This window comes from Danio aesculapii, chromosome 20 (genome assembly GCF_903798145.1).
Source record: "Danio aesculapii chromosome 20, fDanAes4.1, whole genome shotgun sequence".
NCBI classification, from domain to species: domain Eukaryota; kingdom Metazoa; phylum Chordata; class Actinopteri; order Cypriniformes; family Danionidae; genus Danio; species Danio aesculapii.
The window spans coordinates 43330018-43347182 of NC_079454.1; the positions used below are offsets into that span (position 1 = coordinate 43330018).

At 35.7% G+C, this 17165-nt stretch overlaps 1 protein-coding gene across 1 annotated transcript in view; it reads left to right on the forward strand.

Moving 5' to 3' along the window:
* igf2r (insulin-like growth factor 2 receptor) overlaps positions 1-17165 on the forward strand; it is a 90674-nt gene that overhangs the window by 42660 nt on the left and 30849 nt on the right. The window contains 10 exon segments of the mRNA XM_056480830.1: positions 1067-1210; positions 2517-2695; positions 4112-4199; positions 4287-4490; positions 7594-7724; positions 7814-7917; positions 9599-9732; positions 9802-9998; positions 13951-14077; positions 14264-14392. Coding sequence (XP_056336805.1) covers positions 1067-1210; positions 2517-2695; positions 4112-4199; positions 4287-4490; positions 7594-7724; positions 7814-7917; positions 9599-9732; positions 9802-9998; positions 13951-14077; positions 14264-14392 — 1437 coding nt within the window.

Consider the following 17165-nt stretch of genomic DNA (forward strand, 5'->3'; position numbering starts at 1 on the left):
TCCCAAACTTCTTAGCCCGCGACCCCCAAAATAACAATGCCAATGACTCGCAACCCCCAATATTCTCTGAGGTGGTTATAGATATACCAATAGGCCCAAGTCTATTCATCGTTAATTTTGGAGAACACCACTCAGAGATCATCCTCCATGTTCAGTTGTGGCCTGTATTTATTTTTAATGTACGTGAGTGCTGTAAAGGTGTCAGAAAGTTTAACCTGGTGTCATAAAATCATTGTCTTTAATATAACATAATCACCCGAGGGGGTCGCAAAAAAAAAACAAAAGGCTGATGGCTTTTTATTTGCATGTTGTTTTATAATGTTTACTATTAACATGTTAACAATGTTACTATTAACAACTATTTTGCTCTTCAGTAGGTTATGGATGAAATATGGTAATTCTAATAGTTTAATAAAAAAAAAATTGGAAATCATCAAGTGACCTTTCACGCCACAATCCCCACTTTGGGACCCACTGGTTTACATGACCAGTAAGCACAGTGCTATGAAATCAAGTAGGAAGTGATTTTGTTACAGCTCTTTTTGCTGCAAATTAAACTATTTTAAAGACAACTTAAAAAGAGCTGCATCGATACAAAAAACAAGCAAAAAAAATTATTAATAATCAAGTCAGGATACAGATACCTAACTTTTTCCATGGTTTTGCTGTATGACTCGAGAGGGGTCTCGATGCAGACCTGGTACAGCGCAATCTGAGCTGTATGCAATGCTTTTTAATGCCCACCCCTAGGCCTACCCCTCACAGTGACGTCGCTAGCTCCATTAAGTGCATTGTGTCTGACATTGCATCACTGAGATATTCAGTCTCAGCTTGCATCATCAAGGCTGCATCCAGATGCAATTGGTGTGACTCATATTGTTAATGAGTCATATTAGTTGTGCATTTGTAATGAATAACTTGGTTATTGTTTTTCAAAATAAATATCACAGAAATCACAAGTAATTTGGTCACAGTCTGGAGTTCTGCTGAAGTGTTCCATTTATGCATCACTATTATCATGATTTGAATTTTAACAAATATTAATTAATTGCTTGTGCACTTCTAGATTCACAAGGCAGGGAGTATGACCTGGGGGACCTCAGTCTGGATGAGAAGTCCTATGTTCCTCTGGACACCTCGGATCAGGCCCGGTTTCAGAAGTTTTACGTAAATGTGTGTAAACCACTGCCTCGTGTTCAGGGCTGCCCTGGTGAGTGTCTACATTGCAGATCTGAGAGCCGATTTCCCACTATTTTGCCTAATGGTTAGAATAAATGTCAGGTTCTGTTCCAGTTGTATGTCCATGTGAGGACAGAATTTCTAAGTATGGTTGGACAAGTGCACTGTTTATTTATATTTCACAAAAATAGAAATATTTGATCATTGTCTATATTACTCTTACCTTACCAAGGCAATGGCTGGTGCATTTGTTTTATATTCCAAAGAGTTTCATAATCATTACAACAGTGGAACATTAAGCTTAAATTCATGATAGGGGAAAAGTGGCATATTTCTAGCAAGGATCTGAGAACCATGAGATCTGAGCACATCAGTGGAACATTAAATTGTACCCATGCTGACTGGACTGGATTGACATGGAATGAAAAGGTAAAGCAAAGAGAACTATACGGCACGATACTGGAAAGTACCTTGTATCTAGCCTGGTTTGGAGTACCATTGCATACCAGGAGATTTGTTTTTTATAGTGACGTCCATACAATGCGATAAATGTCAAAATAATGTATCAACACATTTAAATTTGTGCCAAATGATATAAACACATGAGAATATTAACTGTTAAGTATATTTTGTCCACATGCCACTGTAATTAAAAGTCATTTATAGTAAATGCTAAGGTGTTTTTGAACAGTAAATTGTATTTTATTACAGTATTTGCAAAACTTTGTTAATGAATGCCACAGCATACTGTAGTATACTATAGTGATCTGATAAACTGTAATAATATTGTAGTATACTTTAGTTTTTACCACAGTAAACCACTGTATTGTAGTGTAATATAACCTATATTTGTTTTAAAATTACATTGGGTAGTTTGTCTGTGTTACTATAGTTGTTGTGTCACTATATAAACTATAGAATTACCGTAACATAAAGTACTTTACTATAGTATGGTTCAAAAATGACTAATATAAATAAAATAACTAATATAGGTTAATTACTATGAATTATTGTGGTATTTTTTTCATGTGTGATTTTAAATAAACTAGGTTTGACGATTGTATTAAATTTCATTAATAGTCAATGCCATTATAATTTGGTTACATTTAAAGCATTTGTTATGTAGAGAGGGGAATATGTGTTTATATGATGTTTGTAAATGTATTGTTTTAATTTGGGCTACCAGTAATCTTAGTCTTACCAGTATTTTTTATTTTTACAATTTACTGTACATGAATTAATGTTTTTCTTCTCAGCAATGCATTTTTGACATGAGATGATAAGGGCTGGCACATTAATGAACACACATTTAATAAATAGTCTTGTGGTGTTGGCAGCTGGTGCGATTGGAGCCTGCGGACACATCAACAGCAGTTTTGTGAATCTGGGATACGTGCAGTCAAACCTCCAGGCCGCAGCGGACGGCTCCATCAGTATTGTTTATCTGAACGGGGACAAGTGTGGGACATCAGGACGCTACTCTACCCGAATCATCTTCCAGTGTGATGACAGTCCTGTAAGCAAATGCATATATATTTCTCTCAAGGGATAACCGATTTTTCTCCATAGCACTTTTTTTTTTTTTTTTTTTTTTACAAAAAATGCAATAAATCTATGGTTTTGTTATATCTAAGAATCTTTTTTTGCTTTTTTTTTTGTTAAAATAGTTTATTAACCATAGATGTATCAGTACGTAGCTGCACAGGATTGCATTACCTTCTTATTGCTGGTATTTGAATGTCGATCTATACCAAAGACCATAGAATACACAAGACATGTCACTCGTATAGTTTGAATGGAGAAAAGTGTAACGGTCAACATGGCGAATGAAGCCCCACCTACTAGTACAGGAGCCAACCATCGGTCGCTATAGACTGGCGTTTGTTCAGGGGGAAAAGCTTGGACCAGACGTGTGCTTTTATGACAGTTTCGGTCAACAAATGCACTGGAATCTTAGCAAATACTTGCTTCACAGGCATAAGAAATATATCCAGATAAAGAAAACAAAAGTGTCTTGGTTTTGTAATCTGTATGAAATGACCGTGAGGTACAATCCGTCCTGTCAAATGCACGTCACATGACAGCAACTGCTCAAACACCCACAACAAACTTGTAAACAAAGAGTCGCCGCCATTTTCTGGAGGAGATTCATTATTAAGACCAGGTTAGGGATTACTTAAGAAGAGCAGCGCGATCAGACAAAGCATTATCCAAAATATGATAATGTGTAGAACGGCCATAAATGAGTCTGGTGTCGTGATCTCGTTCCTTTCGATTGTGCATCTGCATTAGCTCGGGAAATTAACATTGCATAATCTTTATCATATAAGTAATTTAATGAAATTAATCTTTATTAAACTTTAATAACTCTCTTAAAATAGCTTAACATAAATTTTTTTTTAAATGCTCACATAGACACAGGCCTTAAAAACATATGTAGTTGATACTTTCATTCTATTGTGGTTAAATTCTGCAGTGTCACCATAAATCTCATGTGATTTGACCTGTGGTTTCTGTTCAACTGTAATCTCAATTTAACATTGCATATCTTGCGATGTGACTATTGAGACACACACATTGCAAAATCGATGCTCAACAATATATTCTGCAGCCCTAACTTCAAGGGAATTGGGATTAAAACTTTTCTAATAATTTTATTGATCCTGTTTCTATCATCCACAGTCATACTACACCCCAACAGAGCACACCATAATAAGAGACTAAAAATCATACTGGCTCCAACATGTGGTGGTGTAAATTATCCAATAGTGTAGTGTAAAAATGGAAGATCAAAGAGCATGATCATACGTGACTTCAAAAAAACTTCATTTTTCCGCCTTTTGATGTAAAATTATGTATTTAAATTATGGAAAGTTTCTCCAATATTAAAAAAAATCTTTCTTTAACCTTTTTTTCTTCCTTCTGTTAAAAGGGAGCACCGATGTTCGATCGCAAGGATGGCTGTGAGTTTGTTTTCATCTGGAGAACCTCAGAAGCTTGTCCAATCAAAAGAGTCCACGGTAAGATGAACAGCCAGTCCATTTGGCAATGAACAAATTCCCTCTCTTTGGCTTTTGGGTCGTTTTAGCTGATGTCTGCTGTCACAGGTGAAAACTGCAAAGTCACAGACCCCAAGAGCGGTTATGAGTACAATCTCACACCGCTGGCCGGAAAGGACTATGAAGTGACGGGTTTCCATTATGAGTATCATTTTGCAGTGTGTGGCCCAATTACAACCTCGGTCTGCCCTCACGGCCCCAGCCAATCTGTGTCCTCCTGTCAGGTTGAAGAACAAAAGCACAGGGTTGCAGGTGAGCTTATTTGTTTTTATTTGTTTTTAGAGTTCAGCTTTTTTGTCTAATAGAGCTATTGTAGTAATTAGGGCTGCACAATATATCGAAGAATTGGTATCGCAATAATTATTTGCACTTCTCTGAGATATGGATATTGCATATATTATAAAGTTAATTTCATGTACCAAGCATTTGTGTTCTGCATGCATAGGCTGCTTATCCAAATCTGACCAGATCAGATGGGGCCTTTACTATCTTTATCCCCAGCTTTCCAGTAGGTCGTGTTAAGTGAACCTACAGTAAAGCTGAAATATATGTGCTGAGAGGAAAATGACCGCAGCCATTAAGAATAGGAATTCGCCAAGGTTTTCAGTTATTTGTGGTGTTTTAGTTTAAATGTTTATTTATTTTTATTTATTTTTTTTTACATTTAATTAGCTCAGTAAAATGTCTGTTACCTCTTTTTAAATGGCTGATAAAATAGTTTTTTTTTGACATATTGTAAGAAATATTGTTATTGCAACACCCAACAATAATATTGCATATTTTCCGCAGACATAGTAAAATATTATTGGCAGATTTTTGACCAATTTAAAATCAATGCCTTATTAAATGTAAATTGAGAAAGGCTGTAATAAATCACAGTTTAGTAATGTCTGTTGTGTAATCCCACATTTTTTCTCTGTGTAAAACAGTTAAGTACTTGCCCAAAAGAATAAATTGAAATCTGTACAAAACAAGGTTTATATGCAGTTGAAGTCAGAATTATTACCCCCCTGAATTATTAGCCCCCCTGTTTATTTTTTCTGTCAATTTCAATTTTTTCAACACATTTCTAAACATAATAGTTTTAATAACTCATTTCTAATAACTGATTTATTTTATCTTTGTCATGATGACAGTAAATAATATTTTACTAGATATTTTTCAAGACACTTCTATACAGCTTAAAATGACATTTAAAGGCTTAACTAGGTTAATAAGGTTAACTAGGCATAGTTATTGCATAACGAGACAGTGGGGGGGGGGGGGGGGGGGGGGGAATTAGCTTAAAGGGGCTAATAATTTTGACATTAAAATGGTTAATAAAAAATAAAAAGTGCGTTTATTCTATATGTGTATATATATATATATATATATATATATATATATATATATATATATATATATATATATATATATATATATATATATATATATATATATATATATATCTCAGAATTATTAGCCCCCCCTTTGATATTTTTTTTTCTTTTTTAAATATTTCCTAAATGATGTTTAACAGAGCAAAGAAATTTTCACAGTATGTCTGATAATATTTTATTATTTCTGGAGAAAGTCTTATTTGTTTTATTTCAGCTAGAATAAAAGCAGTTTTTAGTTTTTTAAAAGCCATTTTATGGTCAAAATTATTATCCCCTTTAAGCTATATTTTTTTGATAGTCTACATAACAAACCACCATTATACAATAATTTGCCTTATTACCCTAACCTGCCTAGTTAACCTAATTACATTGGTAAGCCTTTAAATGTTACTAAGCTGTATAGAAGTGTCTTGAAAAATATCTAGTAGATATTATGTACTGTCATTATGGCAAAGATACAATGAATCAGTAAAGTAAATAATTGAGTAAAGTCATACTTATTATGAAAATACATCTGAGGTGGTCAGAGAGTCAGAGGTTCATTAGAGGTATCCATATTTTTTGAAAGACATCCCCTTTGTTTCTTAAGTAGTATGTATATTGTTCTAAGAGCATTGTTTTATTCAAGAGTTGTATGAACCGTTCAAATGTTGGATGTCGTTGTTGGTTCCAGTTGAGTAAAATGCATTTTTTTTTGCTAGATAGGAAATGATGCCGAGTCTCTTTGTAGAAGTAGGATCAAGTGTCTTGTTAAATTCTGTGCCAAAGAGGTATTGTGTTGCTGTGCTGTTCAATGGAATTTGCAAAGCTTTGGCTGTAAAGTCCTGTACTGCTTTCCAGAAAATTTTTAACTTTTTGCTTTCCCAAAAAATGTGCATGATTAATCCTGAATGGGTTTTACATCTGCGGCAGCTGGATGATACATTGGGGTGCATTTTGCTCAAACGAAGGGGGGTCAGATGCATCCTATGCATAAATTTATAATTTTGTTCAATTGTTTTGTTATCAGAAAGGGGAATGAGAGTGTTCTGGCATATCGTCTTCCACTGATCTTCATTAAAATTAAATTCCAAATCTCTTTGCCACACATTTTTAAGTGATCCTAGTGAAGATTTGTATAAGTCTAAAAGTGCAGAATATATCTCGGAGATCTTTACTATTAAAGACTCGGAATTCATGAAAACCTTCTCTATATTGGAGAGCTGTAGGGATATTTGGCCTCTCTTTTCATGACTAAATATCAAATGACTATTTTCATCATATTTTTGAAACTCCTGTCTTAGTATCTTGAACTCTTGTCTTAGGTCAGAGTTCATGAAGGTTTTGATGAATATTCAAACATTAATGTATATTTTTAGCTGAAACTGGTTATTTTATATTCATAAAATTCCATTCAACAGCTACTGGCACTGGAAATTGGCTGATTTTACTCATTTTATAGGCTCAATTCCTCTGAAAAGTTCCTTCATTATTACACCATAATGAGAGTATAGTTCCTAGTCATATTTACCTAGAAAATAGCAGCTATATTCTGTGACCCTTGGTACATATGTAACTACAGATGAGTCAAGCTTTACATAGGTAAATTATCTTAATTTAGTTTTTGAAGCAAGATGCTAATGGTCTAATCCGATTCAATGATTTGTGCTAAGCTAAACTAAAAGTGTTCCCACCATACACAGAGATCAGCTGAATGAATTCAAACTAGTAAAACTCAAATGTTTAACTCTAGGTGAGTTGTAAATTCAGCCTTTTCCAGTCTTGAGTGCATTCACGACAGTCTGATCATGAGATTTAATGGATGTTTTAAAAGAGCAAAATAAAAAAAATACACATGATCAAAATAGTTACCCGTTTAAACAGTGAATGTTCAAATAAGCATTGATGTAAGTATTGGAATTGGCTAATAGTTTTTATTAGAATCAGTTTGGGTCTGTGCTTTCATGATGTTTACTCATTCCTATACTCCATTGCAGGAATGGCCAATCAAAACCTCACGTTTGATGATGGGATTATTATGATCAATTATACGAATGGGGAAACATGCCATACGATTTACGAGCGCTCCACAGCTATTCTCTTCTCCTGTGACCACAGCAAGAATCCTGTGAGTTCTTTTTAGCCAATGAATGAATGTATTAAAAAGTGAAAGATTCTTCTTGTTTGATTTTTCTTCTTAATTTCTTCATTTGTCAGGGTAAGCCAGAGTTCATAAAGGAGACCGCAGACTGCACATATCTGTTTGAATGGCACACAGCTTTGGCCTGCCCTTCCTTCAAAACCACAACCTGCTCCTACAAGTGAGAGCAACTTTCTTGCTACTATTCAGCCAATGTTTTTTTTTCTGTATTTTTTATAATAGTTTTAGAACAGACAGACAAACCCATCATGTAACAATCTGTGCAAAATGTAGGGAAAATGGTGACACATAAGACATATATGATCCACAAAAAGGTAGGTGTAAAATGGATGGAGGCAATGGATGTAAAAAGTGAAGAAACAAAAAAAATTAAACAGCATTATTAGTCTTTATGTTATGTTAGAAAACAAAGACTGGATGCTAGAGGTGGCATATCTAATTCTTTCTAGAGCTTAGATCGGGCCCAAAAAATGAAACCCGACCCTACCCGAGCCCATGCACTTTGTGTCCGCCTCATTGTATAGTAACTAATTGTGAGCCCAAGCCCGATTAAACCCAACTATTTAATACGTGGGCCATTATAACATACATTCTCAGCTACAATTCTGAGCTGTTCGAAGTACAGAAATTAGTTTAGATTTATCTTAATGAATAACGTAACAAGGACGAAGCATGTAAACTGCATTGTTTGTTTATTCAGAATTGATCGTAACAAAAGTGTACATTGAAGGCTGACTATCATCCTTTTTTTCCGCCATGGCAAGCCTGCTTCTTGACATATGTCTGTTCATCCTGGAAGTCCCTGTTTTTACGCCTCTTTCAGACCACACGTGTGAGCATTGCATGTTTTTATCGGCATGCATGTTAACGGATAAATGTTAGATGTGACGTTGTGCTCTGAGGCTTCAAAGCATGTATCAGAAAAACTATACATCTCGCAGTGAAGCAGTGTAATCATGTGATCAGTGATGTCCGACGCTTCGTTTACGCCTATACCCACGTGACTGCTTTTAATTTTGTTTTAAAGGTTCAATTCTACTTGTGTGTGCAATGTGTGCCAGTGTAGGAGACGCAGTTGCAGGAGCTAGAGCGTTGCTGCGCATGACACGCTTTGTAGACCCACGCGTGTTGCTTAGGCTGACTTTGCTAAAATATTCATATCATATTTCTAATTATGGCATTGCTTTTCGCTAAATTAGGCTAATTAAGTAATAACTGAAAAAAAAAAACCACATAAATGCTTGATCACAGCCCAGCTCAAAGATAGTGGCAGAAAATATCCCATGGGTTGGGTTGGGTTGGGTCAGGTCGGGTCAAGTGTGGGCTCGGGCAGAGAATCTAAACTCCAATTCTTTCCAAATGTCTTAAATTTGACTTGATGAAACCTGCAGAAACCCTTTATATAAAAGAAAAATATATTGTTAATGTGTGCGGCATGGTAGCTCAGTGGTTAACACTGTCACTTTACAGCAACAAGGTTGCTCGTTCGAGTCCTGGCTGGGCCAGTTGGCAGTGGGCAGTTTTGCATGTTCTCCTCGTGTTGGCGTGAGTTTCCTCCCCCATAGTCCAAACACATGCGCTATAGGTGAATTGGATTAACTAAATTGGCTATTATGTATGAGTGTGTATATATGTTTCCCAGTACTGGGTTGCGCCTAGAAGGGCATTCACTGCGTATAACATGCTGCAATAGTCGGCGGTTTAGTCTGCTGTTTCCAACAAATAAGGGACTAAGCCAAAGGAAAATGAATGAATGAATGAATAATTGAATGAATGAATAGTTGTTAAAGTGTCTTTTTTTTCTAAAACACATGTAATAATATCTCCTCTCTGTCTGATAGTGACGGCAGTGGCCACTCCTACGATCTCTCATCATTGGCCTTGCACAAATCAAATTGGATTGTTGTGCCAGAATCATCCAATCAGAAGCAGCGTTACTATATCAATGTGTGCAAGTCTCTGGTGCCTCAGACAGGTGAGTGGAAGCATATTTAGTGTATGTTCATCAGTCAGCATTGGCTTTTATAACTGGTGTTTGTCTCAGGTTTGTGGAGCTGCCCATCCAGTGCTGCAGCCTGTCTGAAGGATGGGGACGAGTATGTGAATCTGGGGGAGGCGGAGTCTGGTCCACAGTGGGATAAAAATGTCCTGGTTCTGAAGTATACCAACGGAAAAGCCTGTCCTGATGGCAAGAGAAACCGGACCACCATTATTCGCTTCAAATGCAATCCAGATAAAGTGGTTTGTGATTGATTATTTATGTATTTATTGAATAATCACATAGAAATACTAAAGTGTTTATATGTATAAACCGATTTGTCTTTTAATTTTTGTTTCTTCCAAATTTTAAATTAAATTTGTCATTTAGGGCACTCTTTTTGACTAAAGTAATAAAGGTTTCAGATATTTAAAGGCATAGTTCACCCAAAAATGAAAATTACCTCGTCATTTATTCTCTCTCTAAATCAATGGTGCCAAAACTTTTTCTTATGTAGGGCCAAAAACCATCCTTGATTGAGCCTAGTGGGCTGAATGTAAATATAGTTGCCATGGGTAATTTTCTAATTTATTTAATAATATTTAAAAATAACTAGAAAACATTGCTTTACATGAACTAAAACAGCACAACTCTTTAACATTTAATAATGAACTTATTACAGTAAATACAAAAACAATCTCATTTATAACAGAATGGAGTTCCACTAGTTTTTTACTTGATTTGCTCACCGATGTCTTCTGCATAGTCCTCTATCTGTTGAGTGACCGTATTTACATTTTTAAAAATCAGATTCATTTACAACATTTCCTTGAAACATTTAATATCAGGTTGCTTTTTTTGTAGCTCCGCAATGAAACAAGCAAAAAAAGATTACTTTAAATTAGAAATGATCTCCATTCGCCCCAACCCTCTCTATCCTTCTCACTCTCTTCTAGGATGGGATGGTGTTGGGTGGGACCAAATCAAAGGTTGCAATGGGCCAACTTTGGCCCACGGGCACTACTTTGGGCATCTCTGATCTAAATGATCTCTTTTAAATCTTTATGACTTTCTTAACACAAAAGAAGATATTTTGAAGAATGCTGGTTGATGGGACCCATTGACTTCACAGTAGGAAAAAAATACTATAGAAGTCATTGGGTGCAAGCTATTTTTCAAAATATATTATTTTATGTCCAACAGAAGAGAGAAACTCAAATAATGTTTGAACAATGTTGAGTAAATGATGGAAGGGTTTTCATCTTTCGGTGAACTGTCCCTTTAAGTTAGTAACTAATGTTTTTTTTTGTTTTCAATGTATTTAACATTTTCTATCACTAATAGTTTTACTTTCTCCAAACACAACTATGCTTAGAAATGCTTATAAAATATATGTCAACATTATTTATTTAAATATTTAATTATATATTTTAATAAAAGAGAAATTATGAATTTTCATAACTTTTGTCTTCTATCACATCACTTTGAAGATGTGATTATATATTAATTCTGCTACGTTTATAAATAATAAACCAATTATAATTTTTAAAAACAAGTGCCCTATCATACACCCAGCGCAATAAGGCACAAGATCTGTATGGCATGATTATTTACTATATGCTTATTTATATTTGTTTTAATAAAAATAAGTTTAGATTTGTCCACCTCTCAGGTTTTGGAGATGTGTGCATCACCATATGGGGCGTAAAAATAGGACGTGTGTTTGGATAGAACTCTGTTTCTTGACTACACTTTGTTATTATTGTTCATTTATTCGTTTGCTGGAAATTAGAACTGAATTTAGAAATAGTTTTGAAACAACAAATTAACAAAATTAAATATGTAGGCAAATGGATGTCTTGAGTGGAGTGAGTTTCCATCTTTTCCTTACACCTTGAAAGTAAAGGAGTAAAGTAAAGAGCCAAAATCGAGGAGACTCGTTCTTTATCCTCTCGCTGCAGATGGTCTGTTTAACTGTTTTCTCGCTAGTGAAGCATTCAGGTTTTCCACTTACAAAGTCCGTCATGTAAATGGTGTGACACAACTGACTTTTAAAGGGAATTGGAGATGAGACTCTGATTGGTTTAGTGCATGTTATGCTCAAAACACACACAGAACGCATTAAGAGAATAAGCACAACCCTGTTAGACCATGCGCTGGGGTGCAGACCTATTATACAACCGGAAGGTTGAGGAGTGAGGCCGAAATCATGTCGCGTTTCCACTGTCGGGCTAGTAGCCCGCAGTGCGTAACGCAAACCCCGCCCCCAGAACGTCCCCCACATCAAACATCACACAAACGTCACACAACCCACCCACAACCGAAACAAACAAACGGCACGTTACTGTACAGCATTATATTATATGTCTATACACGCATGCCTGTGTGTTTCCATTCATCATATTAATTTACTCGCCGACCGACTGTTGGCATCGTGGATCGAGTGATCTCACCACTAACGGAGGGGCCCAGTGCAGTGAGCGCACCATCAATAATATAAAACCACGGAAATTCTCCGTTAATAACTAGGTAGAAAATGTATTTTATAACATCCTCATTTAGATAGACGCTGTGAAACATTCAGCCCAAGTTTCTGGAGAGACCTGAAACATAAATGTTTCCCTATAGGATATATGACACTTAATAGGTGATTCCCCTTAATTTAAAGATGTTGCATATTATTCTGTCAGCTTTAAGTAAAGGAAAGTGTTAAGTGTTTCAACACATAAGAGCAAGTAATAAAATATAGCCTGTATTTCGTTGCGCTCAGCAGCTTTTTACTAATAAAGCTTTACATGCATTTAATATTTCATTTTTAATTTTTGCCACGTCATATAAAAACATAAACACATTTTTGAGGACATAAAACACATTTTGTATTTGCAGTTTTCCCCGATGCGTTTGTAAAGCGGTGCTGCGCAGGCAGGACTGCGTGACAGAAAAAAAGGTAGCCTAGTTTCTGCTTTCACTCACCCAAAAAATGCTCTGTTTGCACGATTTGATAAATATCATCGTATCCAAATATTTTATAAATAATATTTCAAACTTCCTCTGGTGTTTAATGTTTTTAGAAAATATCTAAAATCTTTTTTTTTTTTCAGAGAGGCCTTTGTAAAATAAAGTTTAATATGGCTTTAAAACGGTTTGATTTATGTATTGTGTTTACCTAAATTATTATAACTAACTTTTATTTGTTTTATATTGGTTTATTTATTTTATGTGATTTTATTATATCCGATATTTGTAATTATTTAAATTATTTCAATATAGTTAGCTATTTTATCAAGATATGACTCTATTGTTTTGAGTCTACAAAAGTGAACACGTCATTTGTTAAGTTTTATGACTTTCTGTTGTATTCATATTGTGTATTATCTCCAAAATAAATAAAACAGAAAGAAGCCGCTCGCGGAATCAACAGAGCTGTGAAGGAGCGCTTTTTTGCTCGGTCTCACATTCACATACAGGCATCTAAACGCGCACAAACACTCCTTTTAAACTTGACAAAAACTCTCGACAACCTGTACTGGCTGCTGTGTCTTAAATATGGTGTAAAGATTATTATGCGTTATTAAAACATCAAGGAGGACACAGCAAAGAATGTCACTTATAGATGAAAACTTTAGAATTTTATGCAACTTGCTTACATTTAAAAGAGAAACATAAGGGTGATCATATGCAAAAAGACCCCAGACTATAAGGCTAGATGTTTTCTTTCCCTTATTTATTTGTTTGTTTATTTGTTTGGCGCATGTACTCGTGTGCGATCGGAAAACTAGTGTCCGCCTCTCCTTTCACTCCGCCCCAAATCCCCAGCCAGCCCTCTTTGGCCCTCTTTGGCCCAAGGTATTCGGCGGGCCGAAAAAGGTCAGCCGCTGGCCCCAAGAAAGCCCCGCTTTGGCCCGATTAGGCCCCGGAAGTGACAGTGGAAACGCGACTGGCCTTGGCTCGCCCTGGCTTGCTCGCTTTAGTGTGTGCGCGATAGTGTAAACGCGGCTAATTAAACAAACCTTATACAACATTCAGAATTTAAAGAAAGAATTATTTTTTTAACTATATATAAGTATTAAGGCTGGGTATCACTCAACTCTCATGTCTGTTCAAATAAACTTGATTTACTTAATATACAGTCAATTTAATAAATTCAATTAAAAGAAACAGTTGTAGTGTGAGCAAATGTTAAAGTTATAATCTGTAATCTCTGTCTGTCTGCAGGATTCTGAACCCACTCTGATCACGGCTCTGGAGAACTGTGTCTACAACTTTGTATGGTTCACAGCTGCAGCCTGCCCTCTCAACAGCACTGAGCATGGAGACTGTAAAGTCACAAATCCTGCTACAGGTGACTCACAAACATGAGCAGAAAACCCTCATGAGCAGACTCAACCAGAAACACTGAATCATCTTGTCCAGACACTTCCTGTCTTCTCTGAAAAATGTTAAATACATGCATGTGTAACCGGATGTTTTTACAAAGCGAGTGGATGCATTTATTTCTGTCCCTAAATCATGTGTTTGGTCTTCGCAGGTCATCTGTTTGACCTGAATTCGCTCAGTCGGAAAGGTGGATATACGGTTTATGATCCTGAATTGCACAGAAAGATGTTTAGACTGAACGTGTGTGGAGTAGTCGATGCTGGTTGTGCTACTGGAACAGGTACTGTATCTTTGCCTATGGGCAGTTTATTTAGTAAAAAAAAACTGTGTGAAAAAATATCTCATTTAAATTTTTTTACTGACTTTATTTAGTGTCCACAAGTGAAAATTGTTCTTTGGCTTCACCATATATTTTTTTATTTGACGTGTTGTTTTGTATTTATTAAACAGCAACAATTTCTGTTTCGTTACAATTATTTATATATCTGCATAAACAATATCAATATCCCATCAAATGTCAAACCATTGAATTTAGTTTTACAATGTAAGTAACTTAATCTAATATCTGATTTAAATCACATTCAGTTAATAATTACATTACTCAATACATACTATACAGAGATAATTGGTATTTTATACATTTTTATACAAATTAATTGATAAATAGTTTACAGTATATGTATATTATGTATTAAGTAATTTTATGTATTAATATTGTATTTATTAATGTTATAATCAGGGCTTGACATTAACACCTGCCAACTCGCCAAATGCAGGTAGATTTCAGCTGTGATGGGTTAGACAGCCATTCTCAACCAGCCAAAGTGGCTAGTGGAAATAATTAAGTTGTAGTTTTCTTAAAAACAGAGTTCGACAATAAGGATGGTGAGTTTTTTTGCGTGCACCTGTTTCCTTGCTCGAAGCAACCATGTCCGGAAACGCTACTGGTGCAGTTGGTTCTGAAATATATTGGACAAAAAGCGATGCTCGTGCACCCACAGTTCTGCTGTTTTCAAGAACTCCAAAATGTCTTTTTGTAAGCAGCAGCGGTGGGTTGTCGCTTTCGCTTTAACCATTTTTTGAACAGATTATTAATAGGCCTAATGGTAACTCTGTGCACGTGATCATCCTTTCATTATCACACATGGTATGTTTTTCACCTGCTTTATTTTGCCCGCAGTTATTTTTTATTTATGGTTTGTTTATCATCATTTACAATAATATTGCTTTAATAGGAGATTAGCTTCCCATTTATGTACAGTGAACTAGATCTTGGACCTTTAGCAAGGACAACATACTTTTAGATGCATGAAAATAATTCTTGTTAAAATGTCAATTGTTTTTTTGTTTTTTTTTTTAAGAAAAGTTTTGATAAATGAAAAATCATATTTCATTTGTTTTTGAATGTTCAAATTATTTAAAATTTATTGCCAAGAAATAATTATTTATTTATTTTTTGCTGTGGCCAGAGAAAAAAATGGCAAATCTTTAGTGTTGAGCTGTGAAAGGTCATGTGAAATAAAAACTAATTACAATGCAACACCATGAAACCACAAGCCATTTGCACATTAAGCAAGGTCATACACGGCACACAAAAAAGTTAAATGAATGAGGAGGCATGTGGAAATTACACAATCTAAATCAAGTAATTTTACCATGCCAAAGTCAAATTTATGCATTTAAATATTAAATATTTTTCCCCAACAACAAAACTCTGACTAGTGAAAATGGTGAGTGGCTACTAATGTTGAAAAACTACTAGCCACAGTTGCTGGTGATCAAAAAAATTAATGTCAAGCCCTGGTTATAACACATACAAATGTAAAAGTTATACTATTAAAGTTATAGCTTGTTATACAATATAATTTTATATAATTCAATTTAAATTATAGAAGATTTGTTCCATAATTAAATGCATTTCACTCTTAATATTGCACATCTATTAAAGGGCACCTATGGTAAAAAATCTACTTTTCAAGCTGTTTGGACAGACATACATATGTGCATGTATGGTGTATAGACCGTCATATTGGGGTGATATAAGCACACCCAGTGCTTTTTTTTTTTTCAATTTAACAACATAAAAAACAGTGGACCAATTTTAGCGGTTTTCAAACCGACCGCAACTTTACGTAGGAGAGCGGTCCCCCGCCCACCAATATTGATTGACAGGCGTGTCATCATATCCTCAGTTTGTTAATTCACATCCGGCATTTTCAGCGTGAGTCGAAGCGATATCACTAAAGGAACACCCTAGCTCTATTTTTAGATGCAAGGCTCATTGGGCTCAACACAAGAGCAATATTCTCCACATTATCGCTCTAATCGGAATTATTGGTTGTATCTTTAGGTAGGTTTGCAAACATGTGTACTTCTCATTGAGTCTACCTTATACTTCAGCCGTTTGCATTTCTCGCGATCCCAGAAGCTCCCTGTGATCTTAACTAGCATGCGTTTTAGAACTCTAAACATAGGTTTCTATCAGGGTACACAAGTCGATGGCTGGGCGCCAAGGACCGCTGCAGAAACCTATGTTTAGAATTCAAAAATGCGTGGCGTGACGATTTGGGACACTTCATGATTCTGCCACGTCACAAAGAGTGTGTCTGGTGTGCCGTGTCGCGGCTTCGAGCGGCGCATCCGGTGCCTCAGTCAAAGTTAATTCAGTGTGCGTGGTTATTAGTTTCTGTGTTCAAGCTCGGCACTTGAAACTAGCACACAGTTGGCTGTAAAACTGTACAAAGACACAAATGATTTTGTACTCTCTGCTTGGTCTGTGTCCGAGTCGTACATGTACGACTGATTGCTGAACCTCTCATCCAGCTCCTTCTCTCAGTCTGCCTGTCAGACTCTGTTGCAATTGCAGAGCGGGTGAGCTCATGGCCCCGCCCCCTTGTTACGTTGGCGGGAAGCCGAAACTAATTTACATGTGAAGCAACACACCCATAAATCAGCGAACTGTGGACACGCCCCCAACATGACACTTTTTAACACATTATAATAAAAAAATCTGAATTGTGTTTTAAACTGAACCTAAACTGGCACACTCAGAA